The following is a 15,513-nucleotide window of genomic DNA, read 5'->3' as shown; positions in this document are numbered from 1 at the left end:
AAAATTATTTTTCGTCGGTTTTGTTTTGCTCTGCAGCTACGACAACAAACCGGTTCCCCCCCATAGAGTCGTCGTCGTCACCCAGTTATTTTGTGTTGCTTATCTAATTGGGCCTGCTCAGTGGTGCTCAGTGCCGCTCAGCGGTGCTCTTTTCTGAGTTCCCTCTAGCGAAGGCGACTCTGGTCCGCCATTGAGACCGCGAATCCGACTACCGAAATTCAGTCGTAGTCTGGCGCTCGCACACAGCGGACGCTTATTATCTATTAGTGGAAGATAACCAAGTATTAAATCAACCAAAGGAACCATCATGTCGGAGGGCGAGTCCAAGTTCGGTTTCAAGGATATGGAGAAGGCGCTGGAGACGCTGAAGCTGCTGGAGAGCCATGACATGCAATATCGCAAGCTTACAGTTCGCGGCCTGCTGGGCAGGGCCAAGAGGGTGCTATCGAGTAAGGAATTCTGGCCAAGATCTTAGATATATATTATCCTGAATATTCCTTTGTAGTGACCAAGGCGGAGGAGAAGCTGAAGAACATCAACGAGGCCATTGGTGTCTTTGAAAAATGGCTGGAGGAAAACGGCGGCGGAGCTTCCAATAAGAATGCCAAGACCGACAGCGAGGACAAGGTGGAGACGGTGCCCGGTTTGGGCTTCAAAGACAAGGCGGCTGCGGAGGCGACGCTGAGGTAAGCGAGACCAGGTCATCCTAGCGGGCATGCTAATGGGCCGGAGGGAGACCTTCAGACCAGGCGGCCAGCGACGGCGTCAAATGATGTCATGGAACAGTTTTAGAATGCCGAACTCGGAAGTCTCATTAGTTGATAGAGCGAGCGTCGTGCTCTTTGAATGTTCTGTTTGTGAACGAGTGTATATGGAAGTATACTAGGGTGGATCGGTTTATTATAATGCCTAAAATTTAATCACCTTTGGTGGACTACGTCATGTATTGATATTAACTATAAAGAGATGCTAAATACCTTAAACGATCTTCTTAAACATTAAGCACTCTTTAACTTAATAATGTCTTAATGTTTGGGAATTAGCAAAAATATTTAAAAGTAAACCACAAAAAATAGCTTGATATATCTTTAGCTAAAGACATTTATTCAATTCAATTCAATTCAATTTACGATTTTTTCTATTTTCTTCTATTCAAAGAAAATGATTAGATTTGAGTAATACAATTAAAATATTAAAATATCTCGGGTTCGTTTTAGATTCTATCCATATTTCCCGAATAGTTTTCTTAAGTTATCATTACATATTCATCACTCAGTGGTCCACCCTAATATTTACATACTTGTTTATATCATCCGCACATTCCTCAGCCGGCATGTATCCAAAATATTTATATACATATATGCATCGTGTCGCATTTGCAGCATCTTGGCAGAACGCGATCCGGACTACCAGAGGCTGGCCATTAAGGGTCTAATTGGCAGCTCCAAACGAGTCCTGTCCGGCACCAAGAATGAGGACAAGATCAATGCCATCAAGGAGGCCGTTCAGTTGCTGGAGGATTTCCTAGAGAAGTTTGAGGCGGAAAACCGAATCAAGGACAATCGCGCCTACTTGCCCGTGACAGTCATTACAAAGCTGCCAGAGCCCAAGGACGATTCACTGGTTAAGGAGTTCCTTGAAGCCTATGGCGGCTCAAAGGCCAAGGGCAACTATAAGCACCTGCGCACCATGTTCCCCAAGGAGAACGAGAGCACCAGCTGGGACATTGTCCGCAATCGTCAGCTGGCCAAGCTGCTGGAGCAGATCAAGAGCGAGGAGGCCAAGCTTTTCGATGCGGAGACCGGGGCACCCACTGATCTGCATCTGCAGCTCATCCACTGGGCCTACAGCCCACAGCCGGACAAGTTAAAGCAGTACGTCGAGAAGCTGGCCAAGAAGACGCCCGAGAAGCGAAAGCAGGAGAGCAGCAGCAGCAGTGCCAATGACTCGAGCAACAGCAGCAGCCAGGACTCCGACCAGGATGACAAGCCCAAGAAGAAGAAGAAGAAGGAGGAGTGAAACACACACAGCTGCCAGTTTAACGAACAGAAACGTTTCATATGACCCTGTTCTCGTTTCCGAAACCAATCTAAACTCTCTAAAGGTTTTTCAATTGGTTTTGAAAACGGAAGCGGGGCTTAATAGTTTATTTTTTAAGTAACTCAACCTCAACGCAGACTACGATTAGTGGGAGACACCCTGTTAATGTTCTCCTCTATCAGGGATGGCCAGGGAAATTTCTAGGGAGTTGAAATCACCTTGAAAGGTGCCTGAAAGTATGTGAAAAATTGTGACAAAATCAAATCTTGATTATTTTTGAACACCTTTTTGCATTGATTTCAAATCCCTTAGCAATTTCGCGGACAACCCCCTTTTTAAGTTGTATATATACACAGATTTATATATGTTATGTAGGCGTGCTATATATATGTAATATCTTACAGTACCATTCGTGTATGTATATATTTCGCTTTGATGAGCCCAGCGGCGACGACCTTTGGAATCAATAAATATTTAGGCTCCTCACGCAGCTCATCGTGGCGAAACCTTTGTTACAAATTCAAACACACACGCAACTAGATTACACAATGTACAGGGGACCCGGCCACGCCCACTCGGCCGCATTTCCACGCTCCGCCCACATATATGACAACTATGGCTAATATTTATGCAATCCGGCGGTATCGTAATAATCCGACTTGGCCACACGCGGCGAATGCGTTTGCGAGTCACTCGAAGTTGGTGGCGTCTTGGCCAACGATAGCGTCAACTGCTGGTGCTGATGCTGGTCACCCTTGCCACCGGTGGATCCAGTGGTCAGGTGGCCATAGGCCATGTTGAACAAGGCATCCGGATCGCAGACGAATCGGTACACATACCTCTCACCGTTCACCTTCTGCATAATGCCCTTCTCGTAGTAGTAGCGGAGACTGCGGGACAGCTTGTCGTAGTTCATGGCCGGCCGGTTCTTCTGGAGACCCCAACGCCGGGCCACTTCCTCCGGTTCGATTAGCTTGAACTCCATGCCACGCCCAGTCCAGGCAATGCAGCTGGCACTGGTGAAGGAAAATACTTAATTAAGAAGGGGTCTAAGGATGCCTAAGTCGGGGAACTCACCTGGTTGTGGGCTCATCCAGTAGGGCCACCAGAAACTGCCATAGCTGCAGTGACCCTCGCCGCTGGCTGATCGTCTGGCCATTGCTGCTGGTGGAAATACCGTTGCTGGCATAGAACTGATCCAGGCGCAGCTCCGCATCGCTGGAAGTGGTTGAGTCCACTACATTGGGTCGCAGGGCCGTGGGATAGGTGGACGAAATGGTAGCGTTGTAAGGACTGCTATCGTACTTTAAATCTGCATCGCTCACTGCCGCTGCCACAGAGCTGGGTGAGAGCTCCCGGTAGACGGACTGCGTCTGCGTCTGTTGTTGGTGGGCGTAGTGCGAGGGCGTGGCGTATACCGCCGAGCTGGATATGACCGCTGTGTGGCTAAACTTAAAGGCGGAGGCGGCATGTAAGGGTGTCAGGTGGGTCAAGTGCTGCTCAGCTGCTGCCTGCTGGTGGTGGTGTCCGGGATGGTGATGGTGATGCGGATGCAAGGCAGCGGCGTGTTGCAGTTGCTGCTGTTGAAGCTGCTGATGTTGCTGGTGATGATGATGCTGTTGCTGCTGTTGTTGCTGTTGCTGCTGCTGTTGTTGCTGCTGCTGCTGTTGCTGCTGCTGGGCGGCCGTTGTGGTGGAGTCCGCATGCTCGATCTTCGTGTGGTGTGGAAAGTGCTGGCCGGAGGAGACATCACTGCAGTAGGCAGCTGCGGCTGCAGCAGCAGCGGCGGCGGCGGCAGCAGCAGCTGCTGCGGTGGCCGTCTCTGGAAAAAGGGAGGATGCGATAAAGGAGTCAGCAGGAGTCAGCAGGAGCCAGCCAGGAGCTAAGTGAAAGCCGCTTTCATGCACGTTTGAGCAATGTCCCGTCATCGAGGGAATGGGCGCTAATTACATGGGTATTTTGGTTACCCTTTGGCTAGAGAGAGGGTTGTATGGGTACGAAGTGGCTTTTGGTTTTGTCTAGTTGATTAATTATTTAAGAATTTCCCTAAAAAAACGGAATTATACTCTGATTTATGGAAAAACCTATATCTAACATGGCGGAATGCATAAGAATTTGTTGCTAAACCTATGTATGTTGCTACAAGGATATAACTTAATTGTTAATTGTATTATAATCTATTTTTATATCTCACCTACAGATTTAAATTATATAACAATTAAGGAACCCTTTTAATAACTAGACATATCCTAGAAAGTCTAGAAAAAGTATTGACTCATTTTGCTTAAGTTTGTTATATTCTTTCTATTTACTTAAATTCTCCTTAAATATCTCTTCTCCATGTTAAGGGTATTTCTTGCTTCGTTCATGTCCTTAGACCTTTTATTTTCCTTTGTTTTGCTTTGTTTGTGCCGTTCTTGCCTTGCTAAATGGCCAAGGTATTTAGCAGCAATTAATTATTGAAGCAACCCGCTCGCCCACTCCTGCCACCCCAGCCACTCCGGCTGCAAAATGCTCAATATGCTGCAATTTAACGGCACCATCCCCTTGGCACCAGCCCTGGAGTTGGTCCTTTTCATTAGGTTGCTACTCCTCCTACTCCTCTGAAGCCCTCATCGCGACTCGACGCTGGGCGCATTAAAAATTCAGGAGATACCTTTGCATAATCCATGAGCAAGTGTCGACAAGTAAAAACATCATTCCCGATAACAACAATGATGGAAAAGCGAAGACCTGTTGGCCCTGCCCAGTGGGAGTAAGGGAGGGTGAGGGTGAGGGTGTGTGGGAGTGCATCATGCTCAGCAGGAAGGGATGGGGTTGGGCAGCCCTTACTGGGGGGTGGCTGGGTATAGCTAACACAAGCCACTCAGCCCCGGTGGTATCGTGATTGAGCTGCTTGTTCGACGAACGGGATTCCGGATTCCTCCCACCGGAGGCCGGCAGGCAGCTAACAGAGCCCGCGGATCTGGGCCGCCAAATTGAATTCCACGCTCGTGCCGCCAATTGGATTAGCGGTTACTAACACCGGCGATATTGTTATTGTAAATTATGCGCGCACTTTCTTGCATTTTATTTGAAAAAATATTGCCAAGAAGAAGGCACCATCAAAATTGAGTTACTGCCGCTGATAGCGGGCCATAATTTGAATAAATGATGAACAAGGCTCGGGCTTTAATAATTTACTTTTCATTTTTCTTAAGAAGTAAGGACTCACCTTCGTCGCTCTTTTTCAGAATGCCCGCGGGTGGCGATGATGGGAATCTGGTTGGAGCATAAATCACAAAATATTGAAACCACATAACGTAAATCAAAGAGGAGGGCCGCCAGTCTAGGCTGATTGACTTAAAGTTGACTTGTCTTGTCAGCTCCTGGCCTAGCTCTCAGCCCCCTCATCCCGGAGTATCCTTACCTGTAGCAATACGGATGCGGATGGGGATGCGAGTGTGGGTGCGTCACAGCGGGTATGTCGAAGAAAGTAGATGTTCTCTCGTGGCGCACGCCTTTGACATTCACTGCAGAGATGAAAAAGCGTAGAAAAAGTCCAGGTTACTTCTTTTAGTTCCCTTCCTCACACGACCACAGAAATCTCTCTCGACTTTTGTTAGATAATATTTTATATTAACGCTCGCGCCAGGACGCCGCCTTTGAGAGCACAAATCGAACTTGTCACATGCACTTGACTTGGCCATAATCGAATGCCACAGGATAACATTAAAGACTAGATAACCACAAAGGTCCAAGGACTAAAGATTAAGGACTCTTTAACTAAACAAAGATTAAATTTATAAGCCATAAAAACTGAGATTTAAAATTAAAATCACTCACAAGAAAGTAAGTTTAAGAAACAAATGCTAGCAAAATTTTGTAATAGTGTGTCTTAACTTTAAAATGATCTATTACATATATCTAATCTTTAAATCCTTTTGCTACATTTTAAAAAACAATATTTATTCAATTAACTAAGCTTTTTCGATTAAAAGATATTTTATAAACTATTTTTATTTATTCTCCTTGGGCCCCGACACGCGCCAACTTTAGTCATATTTTCTTAATAAAACTCTTAAAAAAACAAGCTCCAAAACAAAGCCTCTAGGCTGCAAGGGGCAAGCAGTGCAGGGCCAACCCGAAACCCAAACCAAGTCCTGGCTTGATGATACCAAAACCCCACCCACTTCTCTGAACTCATAATGGAAAATTAATAAACAAGCAAACGTGTAAATAGCGAAAGCAAACAAAAAGTAGATACTGCGGGGTCGGCCAGAGAAAAGGGAAGAGTAAGGAGGGCGGTAGAGGAGGAGGAGGAGAAGGAGGAGAAGAACATGGAGGTGGAGGCTGCATCCGGACATGATGACGACAACAGTGGATGTGGACGAGGACGCTTACCATTGTACCTTGCGTTCAAGTAACCCTCGGTGGAAGTGTCCAGGCCGAACTTCCCGATTGACGGAGCGGGAGTGGGCGTGGCATACATAACCAGCTCATCGGCCAACTGCTGGTGATGATGGTGATGGTGGTGATGATGATGATGGGCATACCAGGAGGATTCCCTAGTGAGATCTGTTAAAAAACGGACAAGCTAAAATGTATTAAGTTTATGATATATTACAAAAATACAGACCATTGCAAAGTGAGGCACTTGCTCCGCTTGAGCTGGAGGATCCAGAAGAAGCATTCATCAGCGCCGCTGTGGCTATGGGAGCCGGAGGCGTGGAGCTTCCGCTCAGAGTCAAACAGCAAGGAGGCGGCGGCGCCACCGGCACCGGCGATGCCTTCTGGCCAATGCAAATGGCCTCCATGAGACCATGCCCGGCTGCATCCAGGTCGCTGGCATGACATGGCTTCTTGCGTTCCGTCTCCAGGTTGGCGCAGGAAGAGGAAATGGCCTTGGCCACCGCCGGCAGAGTGGAACTGACACAGGAAACCACCGAGTCGGTGGTTATCGTCGATGTGTTGGGCGCCCCATGGTACAGTCCCAAGTGGGCGTGGTGGTGGGGATGATGATGATGCGGATGCGGATGCGAGTGGGAGTGATCCAGGTGCGTGAGCGTCTGCTGCAGCTGCTCCAAGTGCGTCTTGGCCTCGCTGTAGTCGCTCTGCGGAATAAGGAAATGAGACTAGACGCGGCAGGAAATTGTCATGAGTCTGGGTCTTATAACTTGGAAGGGATTGTGGGGGTTTCTTTTGGCCAAATTAGTCTTCGATTTGTTTTCCGCAAAAATATCTGTGAGGGAAATCCCCGGATCGGTGAGGGCTTAAAGCAGGCCGCACTTTAAGGCCACCTGCTGGGCTGACACCCGCTGCTAACAGGTTGCGGAGACAATGGAACGGACTGGGACTGGCCACGGAGCTATGTGGCTTCACATTGACATAGTCAAGTGGTGGGTGCAAGGCGTGGCAATTAGCTTAACAGCTTCTGCTGCGGCTTCTTTTCCCGGGTGTCAATTGGCCGCGTTCTGTTGTTCTTGGCCATTAAGTAATGAGCCATTGTCAGCGGCAGCAACGGACTCCAACTCAAACTGGAACTAGAACTGGCACTGGACCCTCACGTGTGGACATGGTGTAAGTGTGATATGGGGTTATATCTGTTGTATCTGCCGACGACTCCAACTGCGGTTTATTGACACTTGTACACTTAATGAGCGGGGCTCTGAGGTTAACTTTTGTTTATGGCCACCGCACACTCTCACTCTCTCCGGGTCGCCAACTCCGTGGAGTAGCTTCTCCAAGCAGGGATTTCACTTTTATTTTTCATGGGGGAAATTCGGTGATAATAAGGTTTTCTGGTTTTCTTTAAGTTTATATACTTAAAGTACTTATACTTTAACATTAATCCATAATAAATAATAGTAGCATAAATAGTTGCTGTCTTTCCGAGATCCAAAAAGGTGTTCCTGTGTTATGTGGTGTCATGTTACCATTAAAAATTTACAGGGTCAACTTATATACTCCTTACAAGAAAAGAAACTTAACATATAGGTCAATTTCTAATGACTTCCTTCAAATTTCTAAAGTAAACTAACAGCAATCCAAAGACTAAAAACAATGCTATAGTATTTATACAAAGTTCCCTTTAAAACAGATTTGCAGCGACGACAGGTGACAGGTTGTTTGTTTATTTTCGGAACCTACTTTTTAAGGTCTCCATCTTCATCACCATCTCCAGCACCAAAGTGCATCCCAGGCACTGCTCCCATTTCAAGACCCCCGCTTGACATTTGGGGAAACTGGAGCACCAAACGATGCAGTGCGATGTGCACCGTCGCATCCGAGAACCATTTGTACGATAGTTACCCTTAATTACAGGCCCGTAATCGCTGCCGGTTCGGTTCGGCTCTATCGGCGCAGCGGAGGCATCGCTGGCTCCAATCTGCTCGGGTTCCACTTCCAGTTCCATCGGGTAGAAACGCAGAAAGCGGCACCGTCCCTTTCTACCATAATTTTGGGCAGAAGAAATGCTTTCTCCCCTATGAAATAAACTTTTGTAGGTGGTTATGTAAATCTTATCCGATATGGTACATTCAACTTCATGGATGTATCTATTATATTATTTTACAATCCATGGCAAACTCCTCTTCCGCTCTTTTGGCAAGCACAAATTTTGGCCAAATTGCAAAATATGTCGCCGGATTGCGTTCGCTAAGTGCAAGCAAACAATTTGTCAAATCAAATTACCGCAATTATTTAGTGTAACTGTCATGTGCGAGCGGCTAAAAAATACAGCGGCAGGCAGCATGTAGAGGCAGCCAGCCAAGCGTTGTCACCTGCCGCACGTGCGCAGGTGCAGCAGGGGTAATACATATACATGCTTGATACATTTTAACCGACTAGACAATACCCCTTGGGGTAAATTATTTACAATTAACTAGAGCTTTAATTACCTCCTAAATTCTTGATCCCTTCTCCTTAAATGGCTCTTATGGGTCACATTCATTATGCCAAGCTTGCTTGCTTTAAAATAAACAATTTTTGAATACTTTATCAAATGCTCTTCTTCAAATTAATTGAAATCCTTTCCTCAACGATATTTGCAGGGTAAATACCCTTCAGTACATGATGAACTTTGGGCCCTATTAGGCTCTAATTTGCATGGCCAATTGATGCCAATTACAAGTGCAATTGGGAAAACAAACTGTGGCAACTGTGTCTATGTGTGTGGGTGACTGACTCATCCGACGGATTGATCAACTTTGAACTCTGGCGAACAATAGGCTCCCAGAGCCGAAGCTGGCGGAGATTACGACGCATGCGCGCCCGCAACTGACATTACGAAACTGTGCTCGTGTTTACTTTTCAGGTAACTACTACTATATACGGGTAAATATATATACATGGTATGAGTATATATGCTGATCTACTTTGCAGCAGCAGCCCAACGAGAGGGCAGCTTGAGGCTGACAAAGACAATGCTTTTCTTTTTTCAAATTGTTATAGTTTGGGTTTTTTTTTTGCCTTTTGTTTTTCGTTCGTTTCCACGCTGAGGTGCGTTGTGTGGCTTGGCTTGGCTGAGTCGCTTTTTCGTGCTCGTCGTGGAAAACACTTTCACTGCCCATGATGAGGCAGTGACACGGTCGTCACCATCGCGGCTCCGTCTTCTTGTGGGTGCTGTGCCTCTTTGCCAGTGATGTACTGTGGCAATGGAAGCGCGACCGAGCCAGTTACTCAGTTGCTAGGCTTGGGAGTCGCATTTTCGGTTAAGCTACGGGCGAGTTCGGAGGTGTTTCTAGCCAACGAATAAAGGATTCTTTCTACATACTGGGAATTACTTAGCCAAGAAAGTAGAAAGGATTTCGGTTACAAAATTGATTAAGGCGGACTCTTGCACAAGAATTTCGTTTACTTGAGAGGATCGGTTGTGTTTTATCTATCCAAGGGATTATCTTAATGAGAATTCCAATTTAAAAAAGTTTTTTTTTGAAAAGCAGGAAGTTATTAACATAACCAAAATATTAACCTTCCAGCTTCGGGCTGTTAAACTATTAAAAAAAAGTGATTTAAGTTACAATTAAAAGAAAAGAAAAAAAGTTAACTCAAGGAATAAGCAAAGTATTAACTAAATGCTATAAAAATTGAAATAAGAACTTAATTTCTCGGAGAGATTCTAAGCTTCCGGTGCAGTGAATAAACAACAATATTTTTGGGCGATACCTTACTTAAAAATTAATTTAATAAATTAAATTAACTAAAAATATTTAAAAATCCTAACTTAAAAATAAATTGTGAAAATTCGTTGCTTAAATAAGAGTAGCGCTATAGCTACTAAATCCCTTTAAAAATTAACCCCGCTCCATGATTACTGCAACGCCATGGCAGGACACGTGACGCGAGATCTTAACTGGCTGAATTTCCTGCTGTCCCTGTGGGCTCTGCTGCAGTGTAAGTGACCACCAAATCACCACAAATCACTCTTAAAAACTACAAATGATCCTCCTCCTCCTTAGTAACCCTCTGCCAACCGTATCAATTGCCCCATCGCTGCTCAAATCGTCTTGAAAACGCTCTAGAGCACATGCGACGCCGTAGTATCCAGACCAAGAGCTCCTCCACGGATCGCAATCGCGGATCACGGGCCATGTGGGAGCCACCGCCGCAGAGTCCCTACCAACTTTACCACAGTTTCTATGGGCAGCACAGCGAGCCGGAGGATGACTTCTACAATGTGGGTGGCGGCGCCTACAACTCAGGACGCGGCTACCATGCCAAGCTCCTGCACCGGAGCGGCAGACCTTACCCTTTCTCAGACCCCAGCAGTGCTCTGGAGCTGGAGGACTTGCTGGCTGTGAACCAGGAGACACACCAGCAACAGCAGTATCAGCACAGACAACCCCACAAGCTGGCCATTTCCCGGGTGGATGTGGAGGATCTTAAGGTGCGCGTGCCGCCGGCAAAGTCGGCCAATCGCTGGGTGGAGATCGACAAGTGCAAGTTCAGCACGGAGAACTCCACGCTGGACACCAGGTTAATCTTTCCGGATCTCACGCTCAGCGGAAAGGTTGTTATGCAACCAATGGGCGGCAAGTGCCACATGATCCTGCGGCTGCGACACGCGGGCATTGAGTTCCGGACGGTGCCGCTGGGGTACGACCACGGTACGGGACAATCCACTGGATACGAACAGTCGCGAAGATTGGGAGGAGCCTCTGTAAGAACAGACTCCCACTTTGCGGAACCCGGTTTCATATCGGTCTTTGCCCACGGCTGCCAGGGACCCAGTGGCATTCGCCTTCGCCAGAACTCCAAGCGGAGATTCGGACATGCTCCCGAGGTGGAGCTGGGCGAGCCCCATGTGATTCTAGGCACCAACAATCGACCGCAGGGCCAGAGATGGGGCAAATACCACCACCAGCAGGAGCCGCAGCAGCCTTCAAGCTACGACATCCGGCTGAGCCAGAATTCGAAGCGGGACCAGAGCCTAGAGCTGGGCAGCGATTCCGGGGAGTTTGTCGATGTCAACGGCGACAACTTTTACCGGCGGCAGTTTGGCAAGCGGCGAAGGCGCCGACGGCGCTATGCCCAGGATAATTTCGAGGACCAGATGAACTTCAGCGAGGATGTGCTGCACTTTGAGGACGAGCAGCTGCAGCAGCTGGTGGAGCCGGATGCCCGGGCCTTTGCGGACATCTTCAGCGCAGGGAGCGGGGCCGAGACGAGTTCCTCTGGAGCAGATCGCGAGGAGCTCGTAGGCGAGGCCATGTCCCACGAGCTGGAGAAGCTCTTCTCGATGGGCGTGCGGGGCCTGCTAACCACCTACATGCAGCGCGCCCTGCAGCCGGCCATCAAGGAGACCCTGATGGAGAATATGGGCTACACCCTGAGCTATGGCTGACGGACTCTTCGCCTGCTCTTCGACTCCGACTCTACTTTAAGCCCTATTTATGTCTGACGATGCAGCAGCAATAAAAGCTTTAATCTTACCAACTTGGCGGTATCCATCGGCTCGATCTTGAACTTGGTGGTGGCGGGTGCTGCCTGCTATATTCACTAATAGGATTTCACCTGGCTGCTGGCCATCAATAGTTCTCAATTATTCAGCGCTCGATGGCTTTGCTTTCACTTGTCGTCGATCAGCGCGCATTCCGTTGCTGTCGTGCAGTTGGGTTCGAGTATCCGTGGTGACTGACCAGGATGCGTCCTGGTTTCGTTGGGGGTTGCTGCTGTTGGATGATGCTGATGCTGTAAGACAGCCATGGCGCAGACGCGTCCCGCCCCCCAAGGACGCTGATTGGTTGGGCGGCTCTTGACGGGGATGACCAATGGATTGTTGGCGTGGGCGTCAATCAGGCTGAAATGTCATTAAATTTGACAGCTCTTTGAAAAGGGAATTTTAAATGTGTTTTTTGGGTGAGGAATTACCAGGTAAAATTTTGAATTCCTGTAACTGAATTAAGGAGTATATTTAAATGTATTAGTAAATAGTAGGGTTTTTTATATAACATTGATGAAAAACACGTTAAGGAATCATTTTTAAACCAGGAATATAATGTCATTGTATTTTGTATATCTTAAATCTTATATCTTTGTATATTATGTTAAAATTCTTTATTTTATATTTACTTTTTATAAATAATGTTACAAACATGGAAATTAATGTGTATAAAGAGTTTTAAAGCTATTATTATAAGAATTTAGTTGAAATCTTGTATAAAAACGTTTAAAAAGGTTAAAACAATTTTATTTTATACAATTAAGCTTCCGTTCACATTCAAATTCGATTAACAATCGATATTACAATCGTCTTAATCTCGCCATCTGGCAGCACTAAAAGCTCAACTTTATGTGGTAGCCCTTGGTGCGTTATTTTGCTGCACTCACGCAAACGGTCACACCGCCCTCAGGAAATCTCAATTTTCAGCAGATTTTTATTATGTGATATGCACAAACCAAGTATCAAAACAAGCATACTGGCGTAGGTGAGTGTCTCCCGCGACTACCAAGTGTTCCGTGGAATCCAGGCAATACACATCCACAGCAGAGGGGAGAATCCCAGTAAGTGGAACTCCCTGACAAAGAGTTTGTTTACGTCCACGAGTGTTTTGACTGGGCGCGGGGAGTGGAGGCCGAGGCCACTCAGTCAGGTGTCTGCGCATTATATAATAACAACTCCCAGGCGGACCAAGCGCCAAGATTAGATAGCTGGACAGCCGGGCGGACTTCCGGACTGGCCCAGACAGATGGTGGCCAAAGGTCGCGGCCAGGCGTAGATGCTTTCCGCATCCGCAGTTGGACGACGACCTTGGGGCCTTCGCAATGATTTTCGTGCGTCAATGCCCTCTGATGATATGTTTTTGTTTCCCACAGATATAGATCAAACGGACACGACAAAGCGGAGCAGCACAAAGGCAGAGCAAGCGATCTTTGAGGCGAGTCATGCAGGTCGAATGCCTCCAGAGCCAGCGCCAGCGCCAGACGAACGGGAGGCTGTGAAGGGAGCCAGTATCACTTTAGTTCCACGCATGCCAGCGCTCCTCTACGGAGGACGCACTCATCATCCGACCGCAGACGACAGCAGCTAGCGATGACGGAAACCAGCGGCGCCCGCCTCTCGGTGGCCTCCGGCGGTGCAGCCGGCACTAGCAGCGGCGTGGACGGATCCCCCTACATACGCACCATCGAGTGGAACATGATGAACAAGACCAAGTTCTTCCCGCTCTCCATGCTAAGCTCCTTCTCGGTGCGCTGCTGCCTCTTTCCGCTGACGGTGATCAAGACGCAGCTGCAGGTGCAGCACAAGAGCGATGTTTACAAGGGCATGGTGGACTGTGCCATGAAGATCTATCGCTCCGAAGGTGTGCCCGGCCTGTATCGTGGCTTCTGGATATCCTCGGTACAAATCGTCTCAGGAGTATTCTACATCAGCACCTATGAGGGCGTGCGCCACGTACTCAACGATATGGGTGCCGGTCATCGAATGAAGGCGCTGCTCGGCGGCGGCTGCGCCTCACTGGTGGGCCAGACCATCATAGTTCCTTTCGACGTGATATCGCAGCACGCCATGGTGCTGGGAATGGCGGCGCACGCCGGCTCCAAGGGCGATATCAACCCGTTGGGTATAAAGTCATGGCCCGGCCGGAGTCGCCTGCACATCTCCATGGATATTGGCAGGGAGATAATGCGACGCGACGGGTTCCGGGGCTTCTACCGAGGCTACACCGCCAGCCTAATGGCCTACGTACCTAACTCTGCCATGTGGTGGGCCTTCTATCACCTCTATCAGGGTAGGTTTTGGCTTAAATTACCGTGATTAGATTAATTAAATTTTGGCTTTTTCCGCAGACGAACTGTGCCGCATATGCCCCATTTGGGTTTCTCATTTGTTCATCCAGTGCGTGGCTGGCAGCCTGGGCGGCTTCACAACGACAATATTAACCAATCCATTAGATATAGTTCGCGCCCGTTTACAGGTAAGTCTGTGCTTAGGTTACGCGGAATAATGATCCTCATAGCTCGTTTTCTAAACTGCAATCTTAAATTGAATTTGATTTGTCATCAAAATCGTGATTTGCTACTTTGAAATCATACGTAATTCTCAGAGACTCGAGCTATGAGGGCTCTTATCTTAGACAGTCCATGTGCTTGTCAGTCACAGTACGTAATCTATGTTATCATGTCTTCCCCCAGGTCCATCGTTTGGACTCGATGAGCGTCGCTTTCCGGGAACTGTGGCAGGAGGAGAAGCTGAACTGCTTCTTCAAGGGCCTGTCCGCCCGCCTGGTGCAGTCGGCGGCCTTCTCATTCAGCATTATCCTAGGCTACGAGACCATCAAGCGCATTGCCGTGGACGAGCAGTACAAGCACCAGATCCGCTGGTGAAGAGCGCATACGCACAATACCCCAGCCAAACTGAAACCAACTCAAAACTGCATTTAAGCGACGTACTGAGAACCACCAGACAAGGAGGAGTTTCGCCCAAGATTGTAAATAACACAAGGAGGAGGAGGAGCACAGGTTAATTAGTTGAATTACCATCGATAGCGAATTATGGAGGCATGGAGAGCGGAAGCTTTAGCAGAACGTTTCAATTTGCAACGCAGCAATGAGTTCAATTTGCAAATACACCAAAGTGTTGTAGCTTAAAGTGTACAATATTTTTGTTATACTTAGTCATTTTATACCTTACACGCATAGAGGCCGATCGGTGTGACAAGCATAATTTATTATACACATAATGGTACTTGTATTAGTACGTAATTGATGATGATGATGATGTTGATAATACTGTTGTTTATATTGGTAACCCCATTAACTATACACTAATAATTAGCACAGCAACTGGACATGCCGAATTAGAAATTAATATCGAAACAGGGTTCCCCCTAATATACTTAGTTAAGCATTCTGTGTCTGTGTTCTCTGAATGGATAAACCTAGCTTTAGGCTGCATTGTAATAAAGTACAAACCAAGAATTGTTACATTTTTGGCACAGTGAAACTATGAAAACTAACTGAGGATGATCTGCTGGATCTTCATGAGATTCT

General features: G+C 47.3%; 4 protein-coding genes across 5 annotated transcripts; 3 read left to right on the top strand and 1 right to left on the bottom strand.

The window, feature by feature from the left end:
• Window positions 1–213: 213 nt before the first annotated feature.
• Window positions 214–2,540, top strand: Ude (Uracil-DNA degrading factor). The gene is made up of 3 exons (XM_017165253.2): window positions 214–449; window positions 506–686; window positions 1,383–2,540. Exons 1-3 carry the CDS (start codon window positions 308–310, stop codon window positions 2,017–2,019), a joined length of 960 nt encoding a protein of 319 aa, XP_017020742.1. The 5' UTR covers window positions 214–307; the 3' UTR covers window positions 2,020–2,540.
• An 18-nt stretch (window positions 2,541–2,558) lies between these two features.
• On the bottom strand, window positions 2,559–12,428 carry Ets96B. Its single transcript, XM_017165251.2, has 8 exons — window positions 12,391–12,428; window positions 11,953–12,319; window positions 6,659–7,133; window positions 6,424–6,597; window positions 5,450–5,552; window positions 5,255–5,301; window positions 3,118–3,862; window positions 2,559–3,056 (listed from the first exon to the last, which is right to left on the bottom strand). Exons 2-8 carry the CDS (start codon window positions 11,968–11,970, stop codon window positions 2,660–2,662), a joined length of 1,959 nt encoding a protein of 652 aa, XP_017020740.1. The 5' UTR covers window positions 11,971–12,319; window positions 12,391–12,428; the 3' UTR covers window positions 2,559–2,659.
• Window positions 10,344–11,863, top strand: LOC108073565 (uncharacterized). Its single transcript, XM_017165252.3, has 2 exons — window positions 10,344–10,413; window positions 10,479–11,863. Exons 1-2 carry the CDS (start codon window positions 10,344–10,346, stop codon window positions 11,861–11,863), a joined length of 1,455 nt encoding a protein of 484 aa, XP_017020741.1.
• A 381-nt stretch (window positions 12,429–12,809) lies between the features above and the next one.
• Window positions 12,810–15,483, top strand: LOC108073484 (solute carrier family 25 member 44). Of its 2 annotated transcripts, none has more exons than XM_017165141.3 (4): window positions 12,810–12,947; window positions 13,336–14,252; window positions 14,311–14,438; window positions 14,656–15,483. In XM_017165141.3, exons 2-4 carry the CDS (start codon window positions 13,553–13,555, stop codon window positions 14,845–14,847), a joined length of 1,020 nt encoding a protein of 339 aa, XP_017020630.1. In that variant the 5' UTR covers window positions 12,810–12,947; window positions 13,336–13,552; the 3' UTR covers window positions 14,848–15,483. The 2 variants fall into 2 exon arrangements, with proteins under 2 accessions (XP_017020630.1, XP_017020631.1); XM_017165142.3 differs by having other exon boundaries at window positions 12,844–13,023.
• Window positions 15,484–15,513: the final 30 nt, after the last annotated feature.

The sequence above is a fragment of the Drosophila kikkawai genome, chromosome 3R, assembly GCF_030179895.1.
Source record: "Drosophila kikkawai strain 14028-0561.14 chromosome 3R, DkikHiC1v2, whole genome shotgun sequence".
In the NCBI taxonomy this organism is placed as follows: domain Eukaryota; kingdom Metazoa; phylum Arthropoda; class Insecta; order Diptera; family Drosophilidae; genus Drosophila; species Drosophila kikkawai.
This window is presented reverse-complemented; position numbering and strand designations above follow the sequence as displayed.

Bases quoted from the DNA above. Each gene is read 5' to 3' on its own strand.
- LOC108073484 (XM_017165141.3), top strand. From the start codon at position 13,553: ATGACGGAAACCAGCGGCGCCCGCCTCTCGGTGGCCTCCGGCGGTGCA. The intron at 14,253-14,310 runs GTAGGTTTTGGC...CTTTTTCCGCAG, and splicing joins CTTCTATCACCTCTATCAGG to ACGAACTGTGCCGCATATGC. The intron at 14,439-14,655 runs GTAAGTCTGTGC...GTCTTCCCCCAG, and splicing joins TAGTTCGCGCCCGTTTACAG to GTCCATCGTTTGGACTCGAT.
- Ets96B (XM_017165251.2), bottom strand. The intron at 6,598-6,658 runs GTCTGTATTTTT...GTTTTTTAACAG, and splicing joins AAGTGCCTCACTTTGCAATG to ATCTCACTAGGGAATCCTCC. The intron at 5,302-5,449 runs GTAAGGATACTC...TGCTCCAACCAG, and splicing joins CCGCATCCGTATTGCTACAG to ATTCCCATCATCGCCACCCG.
- LOC108073565 (XM_017165252.3), top strand. From the start codon at position 10,344: ATGGCAGGACACGTGACGCGAGATCTTAACTGGCTGAATTTCCTGCTG. The intron at 10,414-10,478 runs GTAAGTGACCAC...CCTCCTCCTTAG, and splicing joins CCTGTGGGCTCTGCTGCAGT to TAACCCTCTGCCAACCGTAT.
- Ude (XM_017165253.2), top strand. From the start codon at position 308: ATGTCGGAGGGCGAGTCCAAGTTCGGTTTCAAGGATATGGAGAAGGCG. The intron at 450-505 runs GTAAGGAATTCT...ATTCCTTTGTAG, and splicing joins GGCCAAGAGGGTGCTATCGA to TGACCAAGGCGGAGGAGAAG. The intron at 687-1,382 runs GTAAGCGAGACC...TCGCATTTGCAG, and splicing joins GCTGCGGAGGCGACGCTGAG to CATCTTGGCAGAACGCGATC.